General features: G+C 40.6%; 1 protein-coding gene across 3 annotated transcripts in view; it reads right to left on the bottom strand.

The window, feature by feature from the left end:
* The window catches only part of LOC109275364 (guanine nucleotide-binding protein G(q) subunit alpha), a 315365-nt gene that overhangs the window by 74061 nt on the left and 213649 nt on the right, over window positions 1-27655 (bottom strand). For all 3 annotated transcript variants that reach the window (XM_019463549.2, XM_019463550.2, XM_019463551.2), the window contains exons 4-5: window positions 10765-10893; window positions 8082-8211 (exon numbers count right to left, since the gene is read on the bottom strand). In XM_019463549.2, the coding sequence (XP_019319094.1) occupies window positions 8082-8211; window positions 10765-10893 (259 nt within the window). The remainder of the gene's footprint in view (window positions 1-8081; window positions 8212-10764; window positions 10894-27655) is intronic.

Here is a 27655-nt window from a genome sequence, read left to right on the forward strand (position 1 = left end):
TATCAATGGGAAGGAAGACAACCAGAAAGGTTAACAAAATAATAAACATACCCACTTAAAGGCCTCAGAGAGCTGAAAAGCAGGGAAGAACTACCAGGGCAATATCTGGGGAAGGAAAGGTCTAGAGAAGTGAGCACAGGATTTGGGGCCTCTTTCCCTGGGGGTAACCGCTGAATCTGGAGGTAGCTGAGAGCCCGAGGGAAATGGGTTGTAGTGAATCACCACCACTTTGCACCCAAAGTGAGGGTGTGCCCACGGAAACCTGTGTATGCAGGGACTACAGCCCAGCTCTTTGGCCACCAGAAGACCTAAAGCGAAAACACCGGCAAATAACAGAAGCTTCAGACACTGCTGATGGGAGTGTGAAATGGTGCATTCACTTTGGAAAATACTTTTGCCTTATGTACTGAAGTTAAAGATATGTATTGCCTATGTGCCTGCAATTCTTTTGCTAGGTATATAGCCAACAGAAATGTGTGCCCATGTACATCCAGAGATACATATCTGAATATTCACAGTAACATTATTTGTAATAACCGCATACTGGAAACACACACACAAATCTATAAACAGCAGAATGGCGAAACAAATGGTGGTATTTTCATGCAATAGAATATATATGGCAATGAATGAATTACAAGTGAATAAACCATATAAAATGTATGCACCTTATAAGCATAATCTTGAGCAAAAGAAGCTAGGCACAGAAGTTTATATCGAAGTTCAAAAACATGCCGTTTGATTCCCTTTGAATAAAAGTTAAAACACAAGGAAAAACGAAACTACAGGATTCAAGGATACATGTTTAAGTATTAAAACTAAAGAGAACAGCCAGGAAGGGGTTCCCTTAAAGAACAGTGGCCAACTGCTTGGGGAGGGGCACCAGAAGAGCTTCAGTAGTCTTGGCAATGTTCTGTTTCTTGACAAGGGTGCTGGACACACAGATACTTTGTGGTAACTCTGTGCTGTGTATTTTGAATTTGTGGACTCTTCTTTATATGTATGTATATATTTCACAGTTTAAAAGAAAACGGTAGGGGCGCTTGGGTGGCTCAGTTGGTTAAGCATCTGACCTCGGGTCAGGTCATGATCTCAAGGCTGTGCTGACAGCTCAGAGCACGGAGGCTGCTTCAGAGTCTGTGTCTCTCCCTCTGCCCCTCCCCTGCTCACACTGAGTCTCTCTCTCTTTCAAAACTAAATAAAGAAACATTAATAAAAAATAAAAAGGTAAGGCGGATGATGGATTTACTATTCAACAAACGGTATTGGGTCAATTGAACAGATATATAGCAAGCAAATATGAAATCCTTATCTGTCATACTCAAAAATCAATTATAGGTATATAGAAAACCTATGAAAAAGCAAAACCTTGTAACTTTTAATAGGTACTAAGGGATAGGTCTTCATATTCTAGGGGAAGACAAAGAATTCCTGAAGAAAATACAGTAATACAACCAATAAAGGAAATGAGTGAGCTGACTATATTAAGATGAAAACTCTTCCATAAGCAACAAGCAAAAAAGGCAACCCATGCATTGAGAGGTAATTTTTAACTCGCAAACAATAACCAGAATGAGTTTAAAAGGTGTGTATATTAGGGTGCCTGAGCATCCAACTCTTGATTTTGGCTCAGGTCATGATCCCAGGACAGTGGGACTGAGCCCCACATTGGGCTCCACGCTGAGCATGGAGACTGCTTAAGTCTCTGCTCTTCTCTCTCCCCCTCTCCCCTTCTTGCATGCCCTCTCTTTCTCTCTCTAAAATAATAAAAATAAATAAAGATAACTCCACTGGGGGTTGGAATGAGGGGGAGACAAGATGAGGGTGGGAAAAGGTAACCCACACTGAAAGCCACCTGCTGGCTGAGAAGTGTGTGAAACACAGTAGGGCCTGTGCACGCAACGGAACTAGATGGCGGTCTAAATAAGTGAATTAAAGCCACATGTAGCAACATAAAAAAAATAAATCTCAAGAACAATGCTGATGGAACAAAACCCACGATGTAAAATCATCTAAATAAAATTAATCATGAATATTAAGCATCCAATATTACATATTGCTTATTGACATATACATATGTAGTAAAAATGTGAAAAAAAATATGCACAGGAATGATATATGCCAACTTGAGGCCAGTAACTTCTGGGGGAGGGAGAGAAATCAATCCGAGAAGGTTATACAAAGTCTTTAAATGCATCTGTATCATTTTATTTCTGTGAAGATACAGATTTAAAGCAAGTAAGTTCTCTAGAATTTTATGCTCTCCCAGATCACTGAAATCGTTTCTAAAAACAAACAAACTCCACTTCCTTAGCTCTTCTCGCCTTTATTCTTACATCGAGCTATGAGTTTAGACCACGTGGCACTGGCCCATGACAGACTTTGATGTTAAGGCACCACTTTACACGGACAGAAGCTTAAGGGACAGCCCTAGGAATGCTTACTATTTGCTTTCCTGGGGGCATGTTATTGTGGATATAACTTACTCCCTCCCACAGCATCTCTTTGTGAAGGTACAGGAGTAGCTCGGTACCAGAGGCAGCTAACTCGTTTTAAAGATAAATGAATCTTCTAGCAGGCCACAATTACCTCCTTTTCTTGGTTGCTAAGAGATGCTTAACTACACTTGTGAACTGCTGCTAAGACAGGTACCTGGTTCTGCGATTTGTATTTCAATTCTTAATCTCACCCTCCAATCCTTACTGTCCTTTCATACAGACTTTTCAGGTGATTTACTTTATCCTCCTGTGTATGCGTATTTGTAGACACATGCATGCTAATCGACAGCCATAAGGGGAAACTGTCATAAATTTTATTGTATTAAAATTTATGACTCCATCAAAAGACACAATTAAGAGAATAGATGGCAAGCTGCAAAGCAGATGTTTGCAGTACGTACAACAAAAGGCTCACATCCACAGCATGTAAGGAACTCCTAAAAAGCAGCAGGAAAATGATAGATAATCCAAACGAAAAATGGACAGAGATGTTATAAATGACAGAGCTAAAATTCCAACCTGATCTTACTTTATTTTAAAACAATTATTGTTTCGCTTATTATTTGTTAACACTCTCCCGAGCCACATCATCAATCACTGTTTACCCCATGGTCATGGTAGAAAATCTTCCAAATTATTTTCCTTTTTGAGGGCGGGGTTAATAACCTTCCCTATAATAATTGTATGTATATCATTCTGGAGATCAGATTATACTAAATACACTCGTCAGCAATCCGCCTTTTTCATGTAATTCATCCTATAAAAAATATTGCATTGATTGTACCAGTATGGCTTCAATGAAGAATTTGAAAGATTTCCAATATACAGGCACACAAGTAGTGTCCACATGTGGCTGGTTTGCCACACGCTTACCAGCAGGAAGTACATGTCCCTGGTTCAAACTCATAAATGGTGATCAGAAAACTTCCTCCAAGCTTCCTTCAAGTCGTACGAGCAAAGAAGTTGAGGAGTATAATAATATGGAAACAGAAAGCCTGAAGGATGAAAGGGGTGAGGGAAGGGGTTTCAAAAAGGAACAAGTGGCTAAAAATGAACAAAGGAATGTGGAAAAGGGAAGAAGAGTTAAATATAAAAAAAAAAAAAGTAGGACGTCTTTCAGGAAGAGCCTTGTTAATCAGGCCATGAATCTGAGCCAAGTATACCAAAGTCTGAGGAGCAAGATCAAGTTTCTGATTTCATAATTTAAGATCAATACAGGATGTGAGAGCCAACCCAACTGAGAGCGGGTATCATAACTCGGCTCTTACTTTTAACTACTTCTAAGTTTCCTATAGGTCTTCCCTTTGAGGTGCAATTTCTTTTCTCAAGTTTTAGTCATTTTCCCTGCCAATGCTGAATTTTGTATGAAGAAAATCCCCAAAACTCACTTGGAGTTTTTGGAACAGAACAAAGTCCAGGGTTCACACCGTTAAAGAAAATGTTCAGACCGTGGGTTGTACCTGAATGACTTCAAAGGGGCTTCATTTTAAAACCTAAGAGAAGAGAAATATTTCCGGGTTCAAGAATAAATGTTTAGGGAAAGCATTGCTGGGGAATCTATCTTGGTTCAAAGGAGCGCTTGGGGTGTGGGATCTACCTTGGCATTGTATCAAAACTAAAGCTTAATGGGTTGTGACCATTTCAAAATTTAATTTAATTTAAGTTAGAATGGCACATTCGAAAAGAAAAGTGGAGGAGAAAAAAGCTGGACAGTCTAGGAACCATGGTCTGTAAGACGGCCCCCGAGTCAAAGTCTGAGAAATTATCATCGTATTTGTGCTCAGATATTCATGTAACAGAAAACCAGAAAAATAAAGACTAAAAGAGAGAGTGCGGATACATGTTGATAAGCTTAAATATGTTATGGGAATGCTTCCTGTGGGCTGCGGGCTCTCACGGGCGCTTAAATAATGTAGGCACCGAAGGATTACAGTAGAGCAGTGGGCTCGTGCTGATGTGTTATCACAGGGAAAAGAAGACAGTAAAGACAATATGCAAATCTATGTGGCACTGCAACCCTGCTCGATCTCACTCACTATTGGGTGATGTGTGTCCCTCTCTGGAGGAAAAAAATAATAATAACAAAATTAATTCCCCAAGCTCCAGGAAGGCTGAGAATCTGGAAAGACGAAAGCACATCTGCATAAAAACTTGAAGATTGATACCAAACGTCTTAGAAACATGAAAAGCAACAGCAATAATCCAAAGTACTTTCAGCTGGTTTTGCCTGCGGCCCGCACTGCCTTTTCCAGAGTTCTCCAGGACCAGAGGGGAGGCTGATAGTACCCATTTCCAGGTGTTTCTCGCACATATATACCAAAGGAGGCACCGCAAGGTCTGCTTTGGATTAAAGTTATGGACACCAGATTTCAAAACCAAGAACAAAATGTTTCAGGAGTTCATTTCAGTTTTGTCTCACCAAAACCAGAGAATTTGGGGAAAGGAGAATGCTATAGTTCTGAATTCCCTTAATGATTTAAGGAAGTGGAGAGCCAAAGGCATTTTTATATATTAGTCCCCCCCACCCACCAAAAAAAGACTGTGACTACATCCTGACATTAAAAAATATTTTTGACAGTGTTCCCTAATTACCAACAGTGATGGCTGTGGCTAGCAGGACGTAATTAATGAGCGGCATTGCTCTTATTATGCTTAAGATCATCTGCAATATTGCCAACAGACTTGACTTAAGGTCTGAGAAAAGAGCACCATGAAATGGCTTTGATCTCATAGAATTACAAGGTAGGCTTTAAGAACATTCCCAAGTGGGGCGCCTGCGTGGCTGAGTGGGTTAGGCTTCTGACTTCGGCTCAGGTCATGGTCTCGCGGTTTGTGAGTTCAAGCCCCACGCCCGGCTCTGTACTGACAGCTCCAAGCCTGGAGCCTGCTTCGGAATTGGTGTCTCCGTCTCTCTCTGCGCCCCCCACCCCCCACCTTTCATGCTCGGTCTGTCTCTCTCTCTCTCAAAAATAAATAAACATGTTAAAAAATTTATTTTAATAGTCACAAGTGATCAGGGAGTCCTAAAGAAAAAATAATAGATTTATTATCTTAATTTGTAGCATAATGCATCACCAAGGAATAAATGAAACTGGCAAAATATTTTTAGATGAATGTAATGCCTGTACATTGAATGGCAAGTTACTGTGGAGACTTTAGTTATGGTATCTGATCATCAAAACAATGTCATCTTATTCTAATTAATGTAATATACTATTACACAAAAACTAGATATCCATGAGCAATGTCAGGTAAAAACTAGGATAAATAGAGCCAAAGCATAAGAGACTCTTAAAAACAGAACAAACTGAGGGTTGATGGGGGGTGGAAGGGAGGGGAGGGTGGGTGATGGGTATTGAGGAGGGCACCTTTTGGGATGAGCACTGGGTGTTGTATGGAAACCAATTTGACAATAAATTTCATATATTGAAAAAAACAACAACAACAAAAAAAACAAAAAAACAAACTAGGATAAATAATCTGTAATGTCCAGATAATTGAAGAACTGAATTTATGTGGTAGAATCAGGTGATGACCTACCTAAGGAACTGAGGTAAACTGATGAGCATTAAGTCACAATATATATATATGTCTTTACAGACACAATGTACTTGCCTTGTATAAAATGTGGATAAAAAAATGTGTACTTATAAACATTTCCATTTCTCTAGCTAAAATGTAAACAGTGACATAAGAAATAAAACTATGTGTGTGTGCTTCTTACATCTTCTGTGTAGTTGATAAATTTTATTTTACTGGACAGCAAACTAGAGAGATCATGTCCCATATAACGAAGGCCTTCCTCTCCTCTTACTCTCTACCCAACAAAAGCACATCTCTTTTATGAGGCCCTTCTGGGCAAAATTCATTTTGTTTTTCATTTTTTGTATCTCTTTAGATGCCCAGTACCAAGCACATAGTAGATAAGCCCTCAAAACATTTTCTATCTTGATTCAACATTCGAAGAAATCAGAAAAGCTGTCTTATTCTGTTCCCAACTATGATATGCACTGCATTCAAAATACTATATCCAAAGATTAAGGAACAACCACTGAACACAGATATGAAGACAGAAATACATATAGAGAGATTATAGCTAAAATTCTGATGGTAATTGCTTACCTTAAATCTTGGGAACTGACTGCCTTGTATTTTAGCTTGCTTTTCAGGCACTTTTCATGGTAGCTACAGAGGGCAAGTGGCTGATAAAACATTCTTAAAAAGTTACTTGTTTCAAAAGCCCATAACTTGTAACCCTGAAAAGATTCTGAAATGCATGAATTAGGTGAATAGGTAACTCAGCTCTATATGGGATATTGGTTCCTGAACTTTTTTGTTTTTTATTTTTTGTGGAGGAAGGGAGGGAGGATCTTAAGCGGGCTCCACACGCAGCATGGAGCCTGACACAGGGCTGGATCCCATGACCCTGGGATCATGACCTGAGCGGAAATCAAGAGTCGGACGCTCAACTGACTAAGCCACCCAGGCGTCCCTCCTGAACTCTTTATCAATCCTACATACAAAAGAAATGCTATAAAGGACTGCATATTTATTTTGATACAGATATTAATGCTTCTAGAAAAATAAAATATTTAAAAGGACCAGAAGCCAACATTCTTCTTTACCAAAAAACGTATAGTATGGAAAGTGTATTTTAATATGTCAGATTGTGTTTTAATCAGCTAGTGGAGATATCTCACTTCCTTCTCTTTGTTTTTTATCCTATCAGAAGGATATTTAATATTTACTGTTGGCAGGTCTGCAATGTCTGCCTCTAACAGGATGTCAGGAATCTTTTCCATTCCCCCAACACACACGCACTGAACTCCCGCTCGAAGTGAGTTTTCTATGCCCCTGCATTATTCTCCATAGTCAATTCTGACTCATCAAGACTTTATCATCCTCAAAATCCGTATTTATACCTGTTAGGATTTCATGTAATGGGGAGAAGAGTATAAATACTGAATCAGTTCTCCACACAAGCATATCAAGGGTATTTTTCCAATCATTCACTGCTTAGCAGAGATAGAATTATGCCACAGTCTATAGAATTCTGTAAGAGCCGAAGGGCCACGTCACCGAGACACTTCTTGGCTCCACAATGAACTGATTCAGAACCCAGCTGCAAAGTCACTCACATGTGCCAAGAGAGGTTTTGAGTACTCTTTGGGACCCACCCAACACCCAAACAATGATTTAAACAAAACGAAAACAAAACAAAACAGGCTGACTGGCTCCAACACTCCCAGCTCCATCCTGTAGGAAGAGTAGGAAAAGGGCTAGAAAAAGATGTGAGGGGTAGCCTAGGGATTTCCATGTTATTTTCATTTTCTGAGTGTTAAAAGTATAAAATAGGGTCAAATTAAACCTGAACACACGGGCCTGCTCACACATCTGACAAAAGAGTTTACCGTTCTCATTACACCATGTGCTACCACAGGGTTATTTTTATTATTTAAAAAATCCCCAACCCAATAGTCAAAATGCAGTGAAATAAGTTTACCCCATGCTCCACACCCTGCATCCTCTTATTTGTATCAGATATTAAAATGATAATCCATTGCCTGTCCAAAGAGCACTCACCTCATTGTCCGACTCCACGAGAACTTGATCATATTCACTAAGCGCTACTAGAAACATGATAGAGGTGACATTTTCAAAGCAGTGTATCCATTTTCTTCTCTCTGACCTCTGGCCCCCTACATCGACCATTCTGTAAGGTTAACAATATTTATATTAATAGCATGTAAAGAAAAAAATTCAACATAAATATAGCTTTACTTATACTCTTAGGAAAAAAACACTCTCTAAAAAGAATGGTCACCCAAGTCAATTCAATGACTTATTAAACATCTACTAATTTTCTGTTACCTAACAGTCAAAGTCAAGACATTCCGGGTAATAAGCTGCTGTGGCTACAAGAAAGTTATCTGATGTGTGTGAAAATGATAACTTTGCAAAAAATCCGGGACTGAAGTCAAGCCAAATGGTGTTTTACTTAATCGTGCACAGAAGAGTCAGGAACAAAATATGGTTTGTGGTAAGCTATAAGGGCAAGTACTGACTTCAGTTTCTTTTTCTGTGAAGCGAGAATGAAGATCCTGTGTATTTCTCAAGGACACTAGAAAGGACTGTAAATACATTTAAAAGATACAAGATGCTATGTATTTCAATATGGGTGTGTGTGATGCTTCAACTAAGTGCAAACAGGACTCCACTGATACTTTATCCAGAGGGTATTGTGACTTGCTTTCTCCTTCCAATATTGGCAATAATTTGGGACAAGTCCAGTCATGTTGCGTAACCTGACTCAACTGGCCTTATGCACAAACCAACTTGTTAACCTGCTACAAGTCAGGTGTATAAAATGTCAAGACGCCGTAAGAGGCATCATTCGAGCTCTTTCAAGGATGTGTTTTTAACACAACTGTGTGCTAGTTACTAGTTAGGAACCACCAACGACATCAATCAATTTGAGTTTTAATGTTCGTATGAAAATATCAAGCAATACTTGGTACTGAATCCAAGTTGCTTCAAACTGTTCAATCCGTATCTCAACTAACACGTGCACCACATTTGTGGGATAAAATGCTATCAGAGAATGAAAGCTGTAGGTACACAAGTTTGAGAGTAGGGCTCTTGGAGCATTTCTTAAAAACTGCAGTTATTCCTGGTGTCTCTCTGCCTCCAAGCATTAAACATAAACTAAGAAATCGAGGATCGTCTAGGGACTGCTTCTCAAAGTTCTCTAAGGCAAAGAAGAGATATTTAAGGGGCAAAGCAATGGATTCAGGGAGACCTATAAACTATGGACATCAAAACTAAAATTCTTAAGTTTTTAGAAATATTAAATTCTAGCTCTTTCCCCATGCCAAACAAACAATTCGCTACTCATTCACATGAAATCCTCACTCTGTAAAACCCTGTCACTCTGAGCCCTGTAAGATGCTTCTGATGGTGGCAGGGAATTACTCTTCTTGGCCATTACTTTTACTGTGGTGGCAAAAACGTCCTCTACGGCTAGTGTACGTGGTGTAATAAAAACGAGATGCTTCAGAATTCATTAATAATTATAAAACAATGAGGAGATGAAAATCTCTACAAAATGCCCTACATTTTCTGAAAGTATTCTGTCGTAGAGTTATAAGAGGAAAGAAATTTGGGTGTTCCCAATGAAAGATCTTTAAATGGCAGGAACTCAAAGCTTAAGTGATCCAGAATGCTGGAACTATAAGGAACGCTGGCGATCATCTAATGCAACCATTTTAGAGATGAAAAAAAGGAGGTTCAGAAATATTTCCAAAACATCACCCCCTTTACGGATATGTCTATGAGTGTGGCATTTGGCGGTCAGGCATAACTGTAGGGCAGAGACTGATTCGACTAAAGTCCAGAGTACTTTGTCAGGGAATGACAGACAGCCTGCTCATCTGAACCACTGTGGAGTCACTCAGGTCACATTAACTCCTATTTCACACCCCTGTAGCATATGTAGTTGTCTTCGATGGCATAGGCTTCCCCAAAGAACTCAACTCTCTGTGCTCAAAGACATATTCACACGGTTTCATTTCTCAAAGCACAATGTGGTTTGTATTCTAACTAAAAGTACAACCGAGTGATTAAATGAAAGCATATTATTTTTCTCTTCTTAAAAAAAAAATTAGAACACTTCTGAAGTATTACCCACACAGAACAGTAACAGAATTTTTCATTCTTTTTTCCTACATACATTTAGACTGGGCTAACCAATCCATTTTCAAAATGACATATTCTGAAATTTTTCAAGCAAGTTACTTTAGGAATATGAAACACCCCGTATTGTTATTGCAACTGAAGAATTTTGCATTGGTACCAGCACGCTTGGGAAACAACACGAAAGCTTGTGACAGCATATAGTTTCTATTATTAGTAGGGTCATAAGATCATTCATGTATTATACAAATCTAAAAATCTATGCTCACAGTTAAAATGATTCTCAAAGAGTAATAGGATCAATGTTTAAGTGACTGATTTTGTTCAACCCCCAGCAAACTAAGATTTCATTGATTTCTTTGTGATCGAATTTGAAATGAGACACCTGCCCACACACCTTTCCTCTACTTCCTCTTTCTGGAACACGTTATTTTATTTGTGTGTCTAATGATAATAATTGGTATAAAGGTGATATTGTTTCAAAGTCTACAATGGATTTCAGTATTTGTAGAGTTCACCAAATGTACTCAAGGCATAGGAGCTGGAAGGTGGGTTTTATGGACTCATTTACTACCTGAAAATGACACTTTGTAAGTCAAAGGGGTATTCGATGATCCCTGTGGTGGGGACTCGAACTCTAAGCACATCTTGTTGCGTAGGCAGGTAGGCGGGGTCGGCAACACGGTCCAAGTCATTAAGATAGCTGGAGGAGGGAAGACACAATGAGAAGGTTAGGACACCATCAGGCCAAATCTCCCTATGGAAATGGAAGGGCAAAAATAAATCCTAACAGGTAGAGAAGAGAAAGAAAAATTTCATCAAGTGACAGAGAAATTTGGAAAGTTGAAAGGTAAAGTCAACCTTCCATTAGTCACAGCAAGGTTACCCATCTATGGATTACTTGCTTCACAGGCTTTCTGATGCCTTCTCTTACTATCAGAACCCATACAAAAAGTAGAGGGGAAAAAGAAAAGAAATTCAATGAGCCTTCTACCTTCTACTTGTTTAGCAGGTCTGATGGGTAAAGCAGGAGGTTAAAGCAAATAGTTTTTGAATTACTTACATAAATTTTATTTGTCTATTTGTATAAATAAACAGATAACAGTTACATATGAGGTCAGGATATATTCATATGTAAGACTTGCTTGGCCCTGGAGAGGATGGGCACAGATATGGTTTCAAGCATATATATTTATATTTTTTATAAATAAATAAATATATATATATATATATATATATTTTTTTTTTTTTTTTGGTCTTTTTGCAGAACATCAGTCTTTTCCTGGAATGTATTTCCTCATTCCCCTAAGAGAGGACAGCAGCATACCATGTCTTAAATTCTGTCCAAAGCTGAAGTCATATGTAATTAATGTGAAGCCACAAGATTTGAGATTTCTGGTTACTGAGGTAACAATGTCTAAGGTCAGATATTTCCAGTGTTCAGAGTCATCACACCTAAGCTTTAAGTTTATCTGCTTATATGATACTTTCCATTCCTTAAAAAAAAAAAAAAAAGCTTTTCATTTTGAAATAATTTTAGACTTACAAGAAGTCACAAAATTATCACAGAAAATTCCCCCTGTACCCTTCACCCAGCTTTCCCCAATAATAACAACTTACATAATGACAACATACTATCAAAACCAGAAAACTGATATCCATCCAATACTATTAACTTAACTACAGACCTTATTTAGATTTCACCAATTCTTTCTTTTTTTCTTTCTTTTAAGTAGGCTCCACACCCAGGGTAGAGCCCAACGCGGGGTTTGAACTCATGACACTGTGATCAAGACATGAGCTGAGATCAAGAGTCAGACGCTTAACTGAATGAGCCACCCAGGCAACCCCTAGATTTCACCAGTTCTTAAACACACACATTTTTGGGGGGAAGTGCATAGTTCTATGACATTTTATCACATGTAGAGATTCGTACAATCCCCAACACAATCAGGATACAGAATTGTTCTGCCAACCGCAAAGAAAGTGTCCTGTGTGCTACCTCTCCTAAGTCTGGCAACCACACATATGTTCTCCATCAGAGTAATTTTGTCACTTGAAAAATTTTATGTTCCATTTACTTTTCGTTCTCTCAAGTTGCAAAAAAAAATATTTTGCAACTCTGAGAATGACATGATTTGATATAATTAACAGCCAACTGATGAAAAGGACTGGTCTGCATGGCACCCTAATGATTTCAAAGACTTGCTACTCTCCTTGGCCCTGGAAAGGATGGGTGGGCACAGATACGGTTTCAAGCACGTAACTACACAAGTGTAGACGCACAGTAACTCACAAGTAAACAAGATTTAAAGAACAGATGGCCCCATTCACTGAATGAGAAGGGATTACAATCATAACACCTTTACGCCCACAAACAAGACAGTAAGTTTTGATATACACAACATGAGATGTCTGGTGCAGAGTGTGTTATAAATCACCAAGTGCACACTCAGTTGACATGTCCTAGGTAGGGGAAGGATTCTGTCTCACACATCGCTATACCTGCCTTAGTACCTAAAAGAGTGCCTGGCAGATAGTCTTATATGAATATTTTTGGGATGGATAGATGGTTTTCCTCTGCTGGTATTTAGTTTTACCATTATTTAAATACCACGGTTACCAGTGGTGTTTCCATATAAATTATATTATTGAATTTGAAACTGCTTGTTGACAAGAAATACTCCATTAATTCGCCAAGATCGATGCATCATTAAAAATAGTAGAGCTAAGAGACTTCAACAAGGAAATAAAATAACTGCTTTTTTGGAGGCATATCAATGGTTTGAGACAAAAAAGGATCATCTTGGAAATTCCTAATGCAAAGCAACTAAGTAATTAGTATTCTAGTGGCCTTACCCAAAACACATCAACGATTCTCTAGCTGGCAATTAGCTCTCTACTGACTGATAGAAACCAGCCTCATATCTTCAGTTATTATAAAAATGGCCGGAGGATGAAGACAGGAAGGCTGAGACAATACTGGTGTGGGGGACAGGAAGAAAAATGGACAGGATCCAGAATTTTAGTCAGTATCTTGGCATGGCCTTGGAGGTATCTGATGGGGTTAACAAGCCATGTTTTGGAAGCTGGTTTATATCTCATTCTACAGATAAACCGGCTCATCACACTATAAATGCAAAATCAGTTGGCTAGTCAGTAGAGATGGAGTTTTCTGATTTACCAACCACATGACTTGAAAAACTTGAATGTACATTCTGAAACCCACAAGACCATCATTTATTTAACTACCGTCTATAAAAATCAAATCAGAGAAATCAGAGAACTTCTAATTTACATTGGCAAGCTGGCTCAGAAATATGCTACCCAATAAACTATTTCTACTCACTTAATACAATTCACAGAGGTCAAATGGAGGGTGGCTAATTCTTGTACATAAGGTACTGTCATGTCCCCGCAGTAAAGAGAAATCATGGTTTTCTGATTCTCAAAGTACTAAACAGGCTACTCGTTGCCACTCCACTTTTAAACACAAATGTGTATTTGCACAGGAGAATTTAAAGTATCATCACATGAAGTGGGAAATTATCTATCACACTGCACATGATGGGGCAAAGACAGAATCAGGGTACTGATTCCGCAACCAAAAAAGGCACGTAAAAGGACTTACTGACTGCCCTAAAAATATTGCCCACGGGGTGTCTCTGTGAACCAAGGGCACTACTAAAACACTAGCTGAGTATCTAAAGCATTCATACTTGCAAGAGTACTTTTCCTTCTTTATCTTTCTTTTGCTCCTTTTCTCTTTTTTTATAAAGGTTTATATATTTTTGAGAGAGGACCTGCGAGCTGGGGAGAGGCAGAGAGAGAGGGGGGACAGAGGATCCGAGGCAGGCTCTGTGCTGACGGCAACGAGAGCCCAATGCGGGGGCTTGAACGCATGAACCCGAGATCATGACCTGAGCCGAAGTCGGATGCTCAACCGACTGAGCCACCCAGGCGCCCCTCTTTTGCTCCTTTTCACTGTCAGTATAGTTCACAGAAAGTAACAACCACCTCATAACAAACTTAGACTGAGCACTTACTTGCTGCTTGCCACACTGGGTTCCGTCTGTTCACTGCCCAGGTGGCAAGAGCAAGGAAATAACTACTGAAGATGCTCCCTACATTTCTGACTAAATGAACTGCACTTCTCGCTTGACATTCTTTTGGCTTTGCCTCCGTTGGGTGGTGGAGAAGGATTGAAGATGCGTTGTGGACAGTGAAACAGGCAAAATATGTATGCAACCAAGACCCGCAGTTTCCAGGGCGCCTGGATGGCTCAGTCGGTTAAATGCCTGACTATTTTTTTTATTAAAAAAAATTTTTTTTAATGTTTATTTATTTCTGAGACAGAGAGAGACAGAGCATGAACAGGGGAGGGGCAGAGAGAGAGGGAGACACAGAATCCGAAACAGGCTCCAGGCTCTGAGCTGTCAGCACAGAGCCCGACGCAGGGCTCGAACTCACAGACTGTGAGATCATGACCTGAGCCGAAGCTGGACACTTAACCGACTGAGCCACCCAGGCGCCCCCAAATGTCCGACTCTTGATTTCAGCTCAGGTCATGATCTCTCTTGGGATTCTCTGTCTCCCTCTCTCTGTGTGCTTCCCCTGCTCTCTCTCTCAAAATAAATAAACATAAAAAAAAAAAAAAAAAAAGACCTGCAGTTTTCACTGCCAGGAGTGGGCCAATGAGGAGAGCTTGCTCCTGTGTAAGCCCTACCCATGTGCCCCCTTGGCTCTGGGCTCACAGCACTTTCTGCATTTCACGGCTGCTTAGGGGAAAAAGCCACTCTGTTCCTTTAGAAATGGGGTTAAAGAGCAGAAGGGACCAGCACATCCTCATGTGTTGATTCCTGACACATTGTGAGGGAAGGTAATAGAAGAGTCTCTGAACTGAACTGTGCTTTACATCGAAGCATCTCATATTCTGAAGAAACACTTGGTTGGAATATGCCGGTTGGGCAGGGGGAGGGGGGTGCGGGGGAAGAGGTTCATGGTGGATTATTCCATTCATTTAACCTTTTACAAAGAAACACTGAGGTCTGAACAAATTTATATTGCAGAGTAAATTCAGAAAGTTAATTATAGCTATAATTTGTTTTGTAGGAATGATTCTGAGCGGCTGCTGAGGTCATTCTCAGGGTGTTGCTATGGTAACAGGCACAAGGTACATTTCCAAGGCAATGTATGTGTAACAAGTGGCTGGCAGGAGCTCTCTCCTGATGTCAGGGAGACAGATCTCCCATGGTATACATGGGACTTCTTTAACTGTCTAGGAGACAAGACATATGCAAGAGTGCTAGAAAATGGGAGGTTTAGTTGGTAAAACTCACCTCACTCCCATCCATCCATCCAATAACTTGTCATCGCTTTGAGATATTTCTAATTGATAACTTGGTAAGTGATTAAAAAAAAAAAAAAAGTCGTCACTATTTTTCCACGTGTGTTTGTCCCGTCAGGGTTCTCACACTCAGTGCGATCAGGGACCGTGACTACCTTTGTTCGTGTCTGGTCACCAACACTTAGTCGAAGGACTAGACACAGCGGCAGGTGCTGAACAGGGGACAAACTGAAACAATTTGGTGGAAAATGCTGTAGTGGTTAGAACAGCAAGTTACACCTTTTAGGAGAAAACACAGGAGTAAGGGGGTTGTTAGCTACCTATGTAATTACCTGGCTGGGATATTACTCGCCTGCATCATGTAAGAACTAAATTTTGAATTTAAATGCCTCTGACGAATGTAGAGACAAGACAGAAAGGAAAGGCATCATCTATTTAATTTCATTTAGCAGCTGTACTTCCTGCTCCTCTCTAGGTCCTGGCCAGAGAATGATATAATTTGTATATCTGCTTTATGCTTGTCAATATCAAGCTTTCAGGCCTTGGAATTCCCTCTAACCCTGGGCAAATGGAGAGAGTGGTACTTTACAGACAGAAAATTCTCACACACTCTCCTTAATGGAAGAAACGGGTTTCTGATGGTTTTCAGTGAAAAACAAGGCAATAAGAAAACTCATGTAGTAAAATTTCAATAGTTTCTTTCCTACCATGAGAAAAATGCAGGGTCATCTAGAAATCACTGATACATTTTGACCATGACATTCTCATAGGTGCTAAGGCCAGGAGACTCCCAGGACATAATCCCTGCCTTCAAGAAGTTTACCGACTTGTGTCAAGAAAAGGGTTATACGAAGAGGCAAAATGGTGCAGTTTATTAGGGATAGAATGAACATTCACATATTTTGGACAGAGTCATTTTCTGGGAACTTGTTTGAACTGTCTCTAATCCTTGGTGATTATCCACAAAGCACCCTTCTGTAGTATGAGTGATTTGATTAAGGAAATCATGCCCATTAGTTTATCATCACACCTTGTAGCTGCTAAATTCTTTATATATTTAACTTCAGGGTCACCTCTGGCTACAAAAAAAATAAGAAATTCAGAAATAGGATATAATTACTTTAAATGATTAAAAATATAGGAGAAAAGCTTAACTGTCCCTAAAATAAAAGCTCCAATCAAAATAATTATGGCATTTTCTCTCTTGAATGTTTTTAAAAAAAAAAATTCCAATTATTCCTCTTTTTTGACAATAGGTTGTCAATAACAGTTTTGAGTTCACCTTCCCATTTAATTTATGCTCCAATCTGACATGTAATGAGAGCCTGTTTTTGACAGAAACATCTTTTTAAAATCGAAGAGAAAAAAACCCACCACCTATGACTGGAAGGGTAATTGAAAAGAAATTAGAAATTAAGTGGCTTTTTTTAAAGGCAAGAAACATGAATAAAATTCAGAGATGACTCAGCAGGTAAACTATATCACATTACAGCTGTGGTTAAAAAAAAAAAAATGTAGTAAGTTACAGGCATACAACCCTCAGCAATTACACCAAAAGGGGGAATACCTGTGGGTGGTAAGTGAAAAAAGAAATCTCTGACATTTGGTATAAATCCAACCAAACATAGTAAGATAGATGAATAGCTCCTCGGAGTAGTTAACCTGCTATGGGCTGGTGCCGCGCATATGTGCCCGCATCCTTCAATTCCCGTGGAAGGGCCTGCTCTCAACAGGCTGCATTTATGACAGATTTGCAGCTCAAGTCAGACATTAAAAGGAAGTTCTGGCACAGAAAATGGCTCCGGGTAGAATTTCACATTTTTAATTATTGAAAAGAAGGTTAGAAAAACTAGGTCGGCCTCATCAAAAAACCTAAGAAGGCCTCATTGTAAGAGGAACAGTCTGAGGGGAGTTCAAAGCTGGATCACGCCAGGAGATCTTCTTGGACACTGTCCAAAGCAGCTGAAGCTAAGGAGACAACCAGGAACACGTGATTCCCGTACAGGTACCATGTGACCACAGGGGCTCGAAGGCAAAAAATAAAAAAGACAGAGCGAACGTTCAAAGAACAACATGGAGGGAAGTAACAGTTCTGCGAAACTGCCAGTCGCCGGGGGCAGTCAAGTACAGGGTCTGGTGCCCAACCTCCTGCATCTGGCAGGTCTTGTTGCAGAAAGGAACCTGCCTGGTCATCTGGTTAGGCTGGTTAGCTGCACAGGATTACTCATTACACAAACACTCCCATCCCGTGAAGAGCTCATTTTGTTGGGGGGCAAACCAACTTTCCTCCTTCATTTTTAACACCTGGCACACCATGATCAGCGTTCAAGAAAGGGCAGCATGTATCACGGGGACTTGGGTCCTAAGGAGTTATTTGTTTTCAGTACAAAATTACAGATTTAAAACAAAGATCACCCAGTGGTAGCAAGTAGGTGATATCCTTATGGTTTATGAAAACAACTCAAGGGAGAATATTCTGGGGGATAAAAGAGAAGTCTAAGAAATCATGCATTTCAATTATCCTTGGCCAAAGAACTAAACCGACTCAGGAAAGCAGATTTGTAAAAGTAAATTAAGTGTCTCATAAAAAGATCCTATCGCTGCATCTGTTAAATAGTTTCAGGTTCTTAGGAATCTTATATATGGTTAGTTGATATGAATGCTTCAAATAAAGAGCCCATCGATGTCAAATGGAAAATGGGCCAGGCAACTTGTGCATCTGCTTGGGTCATGGAGATAGATTTTTCAGTCTGTCGCTCAAACAAATAAATCGATCTTATAATTAAAAGCAAAAGCAAGGGGCGCCTGGGTGGCTCAGTCGGTTAAGCGGCCGACTTCGGCTCAGGTCATGATCTCGAGGTCCGTGAGTTCGAGCCCCGCGTCGGGCTCTGTGCTGACAGCTCAGAGCCTGGAGCCTGTTTCAGATTCTGTATCTCCCTCTCTCTGACCCTCCCCCGTTCATGCTTTGTCTCTCTCTGTCTCAAAAATAAATAAACGTTAAAAAAAAAAATTAAAAAAAAAAAAAGCAAAATGAGAAAAGAGAGAAGAGAAAAGGGAAGGAAGAGGCCTTTTCCAATTTGCTGGTCTGGCTTTCTGCTTTATTTGCCTTTTATGTGGTAACTTTCAAAGCTGCTGACTAATTCTGACAAAATTTTTACACTTCTAAAACATATCAAGAGGGGCGCCTGAGAGGCTCAGTTAAGCATCAGACTCCTGCTTTTGGCTCAGGTCATGATCTCACCATTCGTGGGATCAAGCCCCCCATCAGGCTCTGTGCTGACAGCGCAGAGCCTGCTTGGGATTCTCTCCTTCTCCCCGTCTCTCTCAAGATAAATAAATAAATATGAAAAAAAGTAAAACAAAGCAACTCAAGAAACATCAGAAAACTGCTTTTTATCCTTGCCTGCTTGTCCTGAAATGTAACGATAGTGCTTAATTCAGTTAATCTACACAAACTTACTGAAAATCTGTTATATGTTAAAGCTAATGCACTCTGTGTGTGTCAGAGGGAGGGGGGCTGGCACAGGGAGCTGGTACAAAATACTTAAGATATATATATCCTTTGCCTTGAGGGACAGGAGGCTACCTGGGAAGCTAAGATAGCACAGATGAATCAATTAAGAAATAATTAAGTGCCAAATTGTGAGCTGCTAACTATGAAGGCCATAAGGAAGGAGAGATGATTATGAACTGTAGTCACGAGAGAATAGTGTGGAGAAGTGGGGGATGAGTTACACTGAGCAGACAAAATGAGATTTGGGTAGGCAGAAACGAAGAGAAAAGAAAGATGGGAAGAAATTAGGAAAACCCAGAAGTCACTCACTTTCTTACTATTCAGTCATTCATCCAATTACTTTCTCCGAAAGTCTACACTGAAAGCTAGGTACTGTGCAAACATGGAGTGCCAACCATAAAATTAAAAAAAAAAAAAAAAAAAGATGCGAGTCCTGTCCTCAAGGAGCTTGTAGTCTGGCAATGGAGATGAATGTGCTTTAAATAACTACACTACAAGGCAGGGGCGCCTGGGTGGCTCAGTCGGTTGGGCGTCCGACTTCAGCTCAGGTCATGACCTCACAGTCCGTGAGTTCGAGCCCCGCGTCGGGCTCTGTGCTGACAGCTCAAAACCTGGAGCCTGCTTCGGATGCTGTGTCTCCCTCTCTCTCTGCTCCTCCCCTGCTCATGCTCTGTCTCTCTCTGTCTCAAAAATAAATAAATAAACATTAAAAAAATTTTAAGTAACTAGAGGCTCCAGTGGTTGTAGGCAAGCATCAGCCATGAGAAAAAACACGACTGATTAAAGTAGGTATCTCAGCGTCATGTCCCCTTAACTTGGTTGGATGTTGGTTCCGTAAGATCAGAACTTTCATTCTGATAAGGATGATCAGGTCTGAGCAGCTGGTCATAGTAAACTAATTGTACTAATTACAGATCAAAATTCAACTCATCACTTTAAATCAAGATGCCATAGTGATAATGAAGCATCAGGGTCATCCGGTCAGAGTTAAAAGACTGCTTGGCAGGCAGGAGTCAAAATAAAGGGACCCAAATGACCTAAAGGGTTACATGGAGAGAGCAAGGTTCCAGAGCTCACTTGTGACTGAAGCTAGAGTTGTCTTCTGCTCAGGTACCTGTTCTATTACAAAAGGCTGTCAATTCTACCCTTGGATCCACTGATGGTTAAACCTATCACACTCTCCTTAACCCGCTGTTCCAGGTACGACAATGAGCAAAAGGCAAGACGTGTAAGACACAATCCTGGCTCTCAGAGTCAAATCAACTCAATGAACATTTCTGGTCATTCATGCTACCTTTGGTACTAGACAGGGAATATGACAGAGGGTTCTCCGATGCCCACTTCCTATCAAGTTTTGTTGTGCAAAGCAGCATTTACTGAGTACTGCGGAAGGAATACAAGCCATCCATTCTCTCAGTAATCTGAAATCTAGCTTTGGGTTAATTCAGAGGGCAGGGGCCCTAAGGTAAGTTCTATCTAAACGCAAGTGGACGCAGAATACCAGTTGCCTGTAAACATTCAGTCTTCTCTAAGAGATACCTGCCATTTGAGTTGTGGGGGGAGAAGGGGGCAGGCGGGGAGGTAAAAATCAGACAGGGAATATTCTAGGCTTTGTGGGCCATACGGTCTCTGTTGCAACTATTTAACTCTGCCAACGGGCGCAAAACCAGCTATAGGTAATACATAAGCAAATGAGCGTGGTTGTGTTCCAATAAAACTTTATTTATAAAAAAAAAAAAAAAAAACAGGCAGCAGGGCTGAATTTGGCCTGTGGGTTTGCCAATCCCTGTTCGGGAGTAACAACATTCCTGGTTTCAACTGGGGACAGTGCCGTCCTGGGGAGACTGTGAAGAAGAGGCCGAACTACAGAAGCTGAAGATGCTGGGCCAAAGCGTGAGCGGGCAGCAAGCTGACAATATGAAGCATGTCACTCGCACCCGCTATGCCCTTCAGGCAGGGTGAATGAATGGCAGACAGGTGCCCTTTCCCTATTACATCGCAGTAATGAAGCTTAGAGTGTAAAGCATACCCAAGTCTTATCTTAGCATCTCTGAAGTGCCAAGGGTTCTAAAAAAGGAATAATAAAGACCCGCATCTTAGAATCATCAGTTCACTGTGGAAGACAAAAATTTTGTTTGTTTTGTTTGTTTCATTCTTGCAAAAGGTTATTAGGAGATACGGCTCATTAGATGACAAAACAGAACAAAAATAGAAGTAAATATGTCACTCAAGTGAAAAAAAAATGACATACTATTGTTGGTCTTTTCAAAAAGAGCAAACATATTCAATATCCATGCCCTCTTCTGGGCTCAAGATGGCATTTTTAGTAATTTAACCATGTAGAGAATAATCTTTGTTCATTCCATTCTCAGGGAAATTTGGGGGTGCCAGGTTTTCACTTGACTGCATAGGATAATGGTTTCTCAGATAAAGGCAGTCTACTGTAATAGATCACAGGATTTCAGAATTTAGAAGGCAATTTAGAGATTATAGATCACACACCAGAGTCTGGAGCAAATGGGGTTTACTTCGTCACAACCCCAGAGGTGATGAGTGGCAGAGGGAACTCCATCAAAGACTAGACCTTGACCCACTGTTCTCTTGACAAGACGATAATCTTGTCTGTCTCCAAAAGCCTGCAGTAGGGTTACACTTCCTTTTTATCAGCAGATGAAGAGTAAAGTCAGGATGGCTCCAAGCGTCAAAGGAAACGCACCCTAGAGTTAACTATTTTGCTCATCAGTCAGGAACTTTTTAGTAAGGTATCTCTTCAAAAGAATTCAGCCCTAAATCAGGTGGATATACTGAGTCTACCTCTGAAATTTGTATTGCATTTTGAGCTCAACATTCAAATTCCTTGCACATTTTTTAAAAAAAAATTTTTTATTTTAACGTTTATTTATTTTTGAAACAGAGAGAGACAGAGCATGAACAGGGGAGGGGGAGAGAGAGAGGGAGACACAGAATCTGAAACAGGCTCCAGTCTCTGAGCTGTCAGCACAGAGCCCCACGCGGGGCTCGAACTCACAGACCGCGAGATCGTGACCTGAGCCGGAGTCGGACGCTTAACAGACTGAGCCACCCAGGCGCCCTTCCTTACACATTTTTAAATTAAGTTAAAAATTTAGGCATGAGGTTAAAAGTAAGCTCCAACAGTGACTTACGCCCAAAAGCCAATTTACATATGTGTTTTGGATTTACAGAAAATTTCAAGAAGGTGTCTGATCTGCTGAGCTCCTTGGAGGGAACTTCAGGAAAGGTGAGATTAGGGATTATTTGGTCTCTTGAGGTGAACACAGAGCAGTCTTTGCCAAAAGCCTGCAGTGTGAGGACTTCTCTCACTACATGCCAATGTGATGGAGATTTAGTACTGTAGGCAGTGAACTCATTTGACCTGATGCCTCAGTATATTAAAAAAAGATGGTTAACCCCAGAAAAAAAAAAAAAAAAAAGAGTAAACCTACAGCCATCTGTTTATTGTGCTCTTTATCTAAAGATATTCAAAGCCCTCAGCCTTTTTTTTTAATCAGTAACAAAAAAGTTAATAAGAAAATTCACAAAACTCTCCATCATCTTAGAGTGCTATTTATTCTTTTGATCAATAAAATTAGAAGGATATACCAAATGAAAGTCAATTGCAAACTTATCCAAAACTGCTTATCCATCTCCTAGACTTTCCCATTTCCTTGCTCCTGGGCTGCCTGCCCACTGTTTATTATGATCAGTAAGTTGGCTAACCAAAGCAGAAAGAGGGAAGCTCAAATGACTTTGTTGTAGCTTTCTTACTGGCTCTAGTTTAACTCCAATAAAAAGTTAATGGATAGAGTATGGGGGGAAAGGGTTAAGACGTGAGGCTATAATATGAGGCGCCTGGGTGGCTCAGTCGGTTAAGTGTCTGACTTTGGCTCAGGTCATGATCTCACAGTTTGTGGGTTTGAGCCCCGCACTGGGCTTTCTGCTGTCAGAGGGCCTGCTTCAGATCCTCGGTCTCCTTCTCTCTCTTCCCCTCTCTCACCTCCCCCCAACCCCCGTCTCTCAAAAATAAATAAACACAAAAAAAATATTTTAAAAAAAGACTAGAGGCTAAAATAAAGAAATAATAATTCTGAATTATCCGTGACTTAGAACATCTTCCACGGTGTATGAATAATTGACATGTTGTTAAACTGGGTAGATTTTCTGGATGATAATCAAAACCCTGCTGGGTTTATTTTCCAGTAAACTCTACATAATTTTCCTTCTTGACCTCATATGTACGGAACTACCTATAGGCAACATTTATAAAGATTAATGAACAATTCGCATCTTCTATGGTGAGTGATTTATCTCATCATAGACATTTATCTATTAATCTATCATCTATTCATCTAACTAGAGTCAGTTTTCTATCTCTCTCTCAACCATCCATCCTCTGTAAAGCTGTATTTCACAGTGATTAAGATCTGGGGCTTTAGAAGAAGAAAAGTGATTTTGACTCCTACTCCTACTCTTACTAACTGTATGACTTTAACCAAGCTACTCAACCTCTCTGACAACCGGTTTCCTCTACTGTTTGATGGGGATCATAGGAAATATCTACCACTTTAGGCGGCTTTGAGGATTAAATGAAATAATGCATGTGGAATCTGACATATAGTAAGAATCTAACTACATACAGTACAGAAGTACACAATCTAACATAGAATAAGTGTTCAGCAAACAGCAGTTACGATGATAACAGAACTTTCCAGAACTCAGACCTTCAAAAATAGCAGAAGAGAAAGAAACAACAACTTTGAATGCTTTCACGGCTCTGACTTCACAGTTCATCTACAATGGCACCTACATCATGACCGCACCTACATCATGGTCAATGAAATAGTGGAAAATTACCCATCTATTATTTCATGGGACGATCATCTGTGAAGGTCAAACATGAGCAGTCACCGTCAGGCTCTGAGGAGAGAGACACTTTAGTAAACACGGTAACAGGTACGAAAGAGATGTGCAAAGTACTAACCCACAGGACACAGTGACTCACTATCTTTGGTGTTGGGCAACACTTTCAGAGAACAGACCACTGACCAGGGTCTGGAAGGATGAAAAGGAGCTCACCGCGTAGGAAAGAATAAGGACATGCTTGGCCTCTGCTCTCAGTACTCCTGGCATGTGGCCGGCAAGACTCTCGCCATCAGCAGGGTCCTGGAGACAACAGCTGTCGTGCTGCCGACTCTGAGCAGATGTGCGTGGCCCTGATTCTCACACTGCTAGAGATGACATCTGTACGTGTCACCTGAATCTAAACTGAAGAACTACAAGTGGAGACACTGCTCAAGAGAAGTGGTCCTGAGCTCTGGAAGAGTTCTGGAAGGTGATGATATTGTTTAAGAAATCACGTCCAGAACACCAGTGAGGTGTTGTTTAATTGTAAAGATAGAACAATGCAGAAAAATCTTTAAGAAGTATAGGAGGGAGATACAAATACTAAAAATACACCAGTCGGGGGCACACAAAAAATGTCAGAAAAGAGGTAACAGCTATCTGGAATACAGAGTCAAGAATTATTTTGAATTATTTCTATTTCATAGTTATTCTGTGAAAATGAAGTCAGTACTGGGAATCAACAGTGCTCAAGATATGGGGCCCCCATCGTTTTGAGTGTTCTTCCTGCGGTTCCCAGAGCATCCACTCGGGCTATACACACGTGAAATGAAGCAGCAGGTGGGTGAATCCCAAAAGCCACAGGTCCTATCTTCGTGGTGGGAGGGCTTTCCTAGCTGAGGGAAAGGAAAAGTGCCCGAGCCTAACTGGGGAAGAAAAAGGGGTCTCTAATACTCAGGGCTCCTGACACAGTGGAATTAAAGGCCGGCCAGCCAAGCTGTTGGCCACCGCTCTATAAAGAGGACTAACTCGTCTTGGGAAGAGACCAGAAACACGGGGCCAGCTAACTCAGGTTTCCACATACAACTCCTTACATAACTGGTAGGAATACCCTGGTTCTACTTCCCTTGAAGTAAACAGTCTTCTAGCGAAAATAAAGAGGGGAGGGGAAACCCCAAACAAAATACAAAACGCCTCCCTAGGTTTCATGTAGCTAAACTGACCAAATGTTCCTGCTTAACCAGGATTCCCAGGTTATGCCTTTTATTTCAGCCTATTAATAGCAACCCCTTCCTTCTCAAAATGTCCTCACTGGAATGGTAAGTTGTACGGTCACCATCTATTTAGTCTATAGAACAAGTTACTGTAACAAAAAGATGGAAACATATACTTTTTAGTAGAAAATTTGTTAAAAGATAATCAAATAGCCCCAGCCAAGGAAACAGCCTTGTATTTCACAGAAGAATACCAATGTGGACCAAATGATAAAAGTAGAAAATGTACTCTTTTACAAATCCTAAGGGAAGCATTAAATCACACAAGACTTATCAAATGGAATGGAAGCCATTAAGTGAAAAGTTGATGGGGAACCAGAGATCACCCAGTGACAAAATAACACCACACAGATTGCTTTTGGTGGCAAAAGGAAAAATAGAACTTTATAAGGGAGGGCGTCGGCACCCTAATACCGTGGGGAGCCTTAGCTGCGCCCATGATGGGCAAACAACATCTCTTAAAATGCAATTTACTCACAATTAGCTTGAATCGAATCAAGTCTTTAAATGTAATTTCCAGCTTACAGTAAATTCAAGAGACAACGGAGCAAGTTAATTCATACTACATAAGGCAATCAGGCTAATCTCTTCAACATGCCAGTGAAATGCGTACAGGCCTCTACTAGATCACGAGAGCCTAAGGGACATATAAACCAACGCAACGTGTACTCCTAAAACCGACCTACTCTATAGGACATCTTGGGAGAATTTGGGAAGTGGGACTGTGAACTGGGTATAATGACAAAAAGGACTGACGATTAATTTTAGGTGTAATACGGTATTATTTACTATGTGGGGAACCGTCCTATTTTTTTTTTAAAGAGATAGATCCTGAAATGTTGGTATGTAAGGATCTGTGATAATTTACTTTCTTACTTCTGCACACAAATATGGTTAAAAAAGAATTAGGTGTATGTGCATACATATAAACCAACATCTATCTATCTATCTGTCTGTCTGTCTATCTATCTATCTATCTATCTATGTGTATAGTTCAGAAAATCAGCTTCTCCACATCGCCATTAGGGGAAAATAGAAGTGTTTAAAGAATAATCATTTGAAGGAATTTAGATCAGCCTGCCCCAGCTGCCCCCACATGTCTGTCTGACTCCAGCATAAGGGATGTGTCCAAAGGCATGTTTCTATGGTTCACGCAGCCTATACGACAGGATTCTCAGACAGCAGCTTTCCCAAAATCACAGTGTTAACAGGAGGTTCAAGAAATGGTCTTAAATAGCTCTTTCCTTAAAAGAGCTGATGTTGCCATGTCCTCTTATTGTACTAACTAATGGGCACCTGTCTAGAAATCCACAAATCTAAGCTAAGGAATGTCACCAGACACGTGTAGAGCCTTGTCTCAAGAATATATGCGCAGCAGCTGATACAGGTGTCCTCGGTGCACACAGGAATCACTCACAGGGTCTATTCCCAGAGCAGAGGCAAAATCATTTCCTAAGGGGGAACCCTGACCTTGGTAAGCACATAATCATTCGACACTGCTTCTCTGATGCCCTAATGGCAAGACCTCTCTGTAGGGAGAAAAGTTACACATGGGTAAAGACTAGAACAGGTGAGAAGGGGGAGAGACGGGATTTATGATAAAAGTTAACAGATCGGGGTTAGAATGCGATGAGAGACTGGAGGATTTATTAGTAAAAAGAACTTGGTAACGGGGGATTCATTCCTTACTAAGGGTCAGGAGAGGCATCACGGCAGCACAGTGAGAAGTGGAGAGGAGTGACGGGAGAACTCGAGAATGACAGATGAGGGTGGAGGGGAAGCAAGCAGATAGGAGGAGACATACTGAGCAGGAACAGGGAACAAGGGATAAAACACAACAGCACCATGGGGAGATAGATGAAATCTGAAATGGCAAAGCAAACATAAGGACAGAGGGGGCAGGAAGTAAGAGAAAGACAGCTGGTCAAAGGTTGAGGGGGCAGAATTTGGAAGAGACAAGAGCTGACTGCATCTCTCATCTCTGCACTCACAGAAACTTACACAGTAAAGGTTCCGGAGGGAGGGCGGGAGGGAGGGACGAGGGGCGAAGGCAGGCAGGCAGGCAGGCAGGCAGGCAGCGTGTGGAAGAGAAGTGACGGGAGGGCAGTGAGATGAAGGTGTGGAAGAAGGAAAGAGAAAATAAGGAACGAGGAAAGCACACATTCCACAGGCACACCAGGGGATTAACACTAGTTAAAACATGACAGACATGGGGATCATGAGCCTTCTATGCCACGTTCTAGAATTACGGAATGCAAATTTACCATAGGAATACAAGCACTGCTGTGACCAGGCCACATTTCTGTGGCTGACCTGAATCATAACTGATCTTACGCAAATGCCTAGAATCAAAGTCGAAACATGATCTACTATATTGAGAAAACAGAATTGATCAGCTCTTGGATCTTCCAGGCACCATATGTGATGCCAACCAGCCTCTGGGGGTCCTCATTTTCCCCAGGGTCCTGCT

The sequence above is a fragment of the Panthera pardus genome, unplaced genomic scaffold (assembly GCF_024362965.1).
Source record: "Panthera pardus isolate Hobbes unplaced genomic scaffold, ASM2436296v1 HiC_scaffold_20, whole genome shotgun sequence".
In the NCBI taxonomy this organism is placed as follows: domain Eukaryota; kingdom Metazoa; phylum Chordata; class Mammalia; order Carnivora; family Felidae; genus Panthera; species Panthera pardus.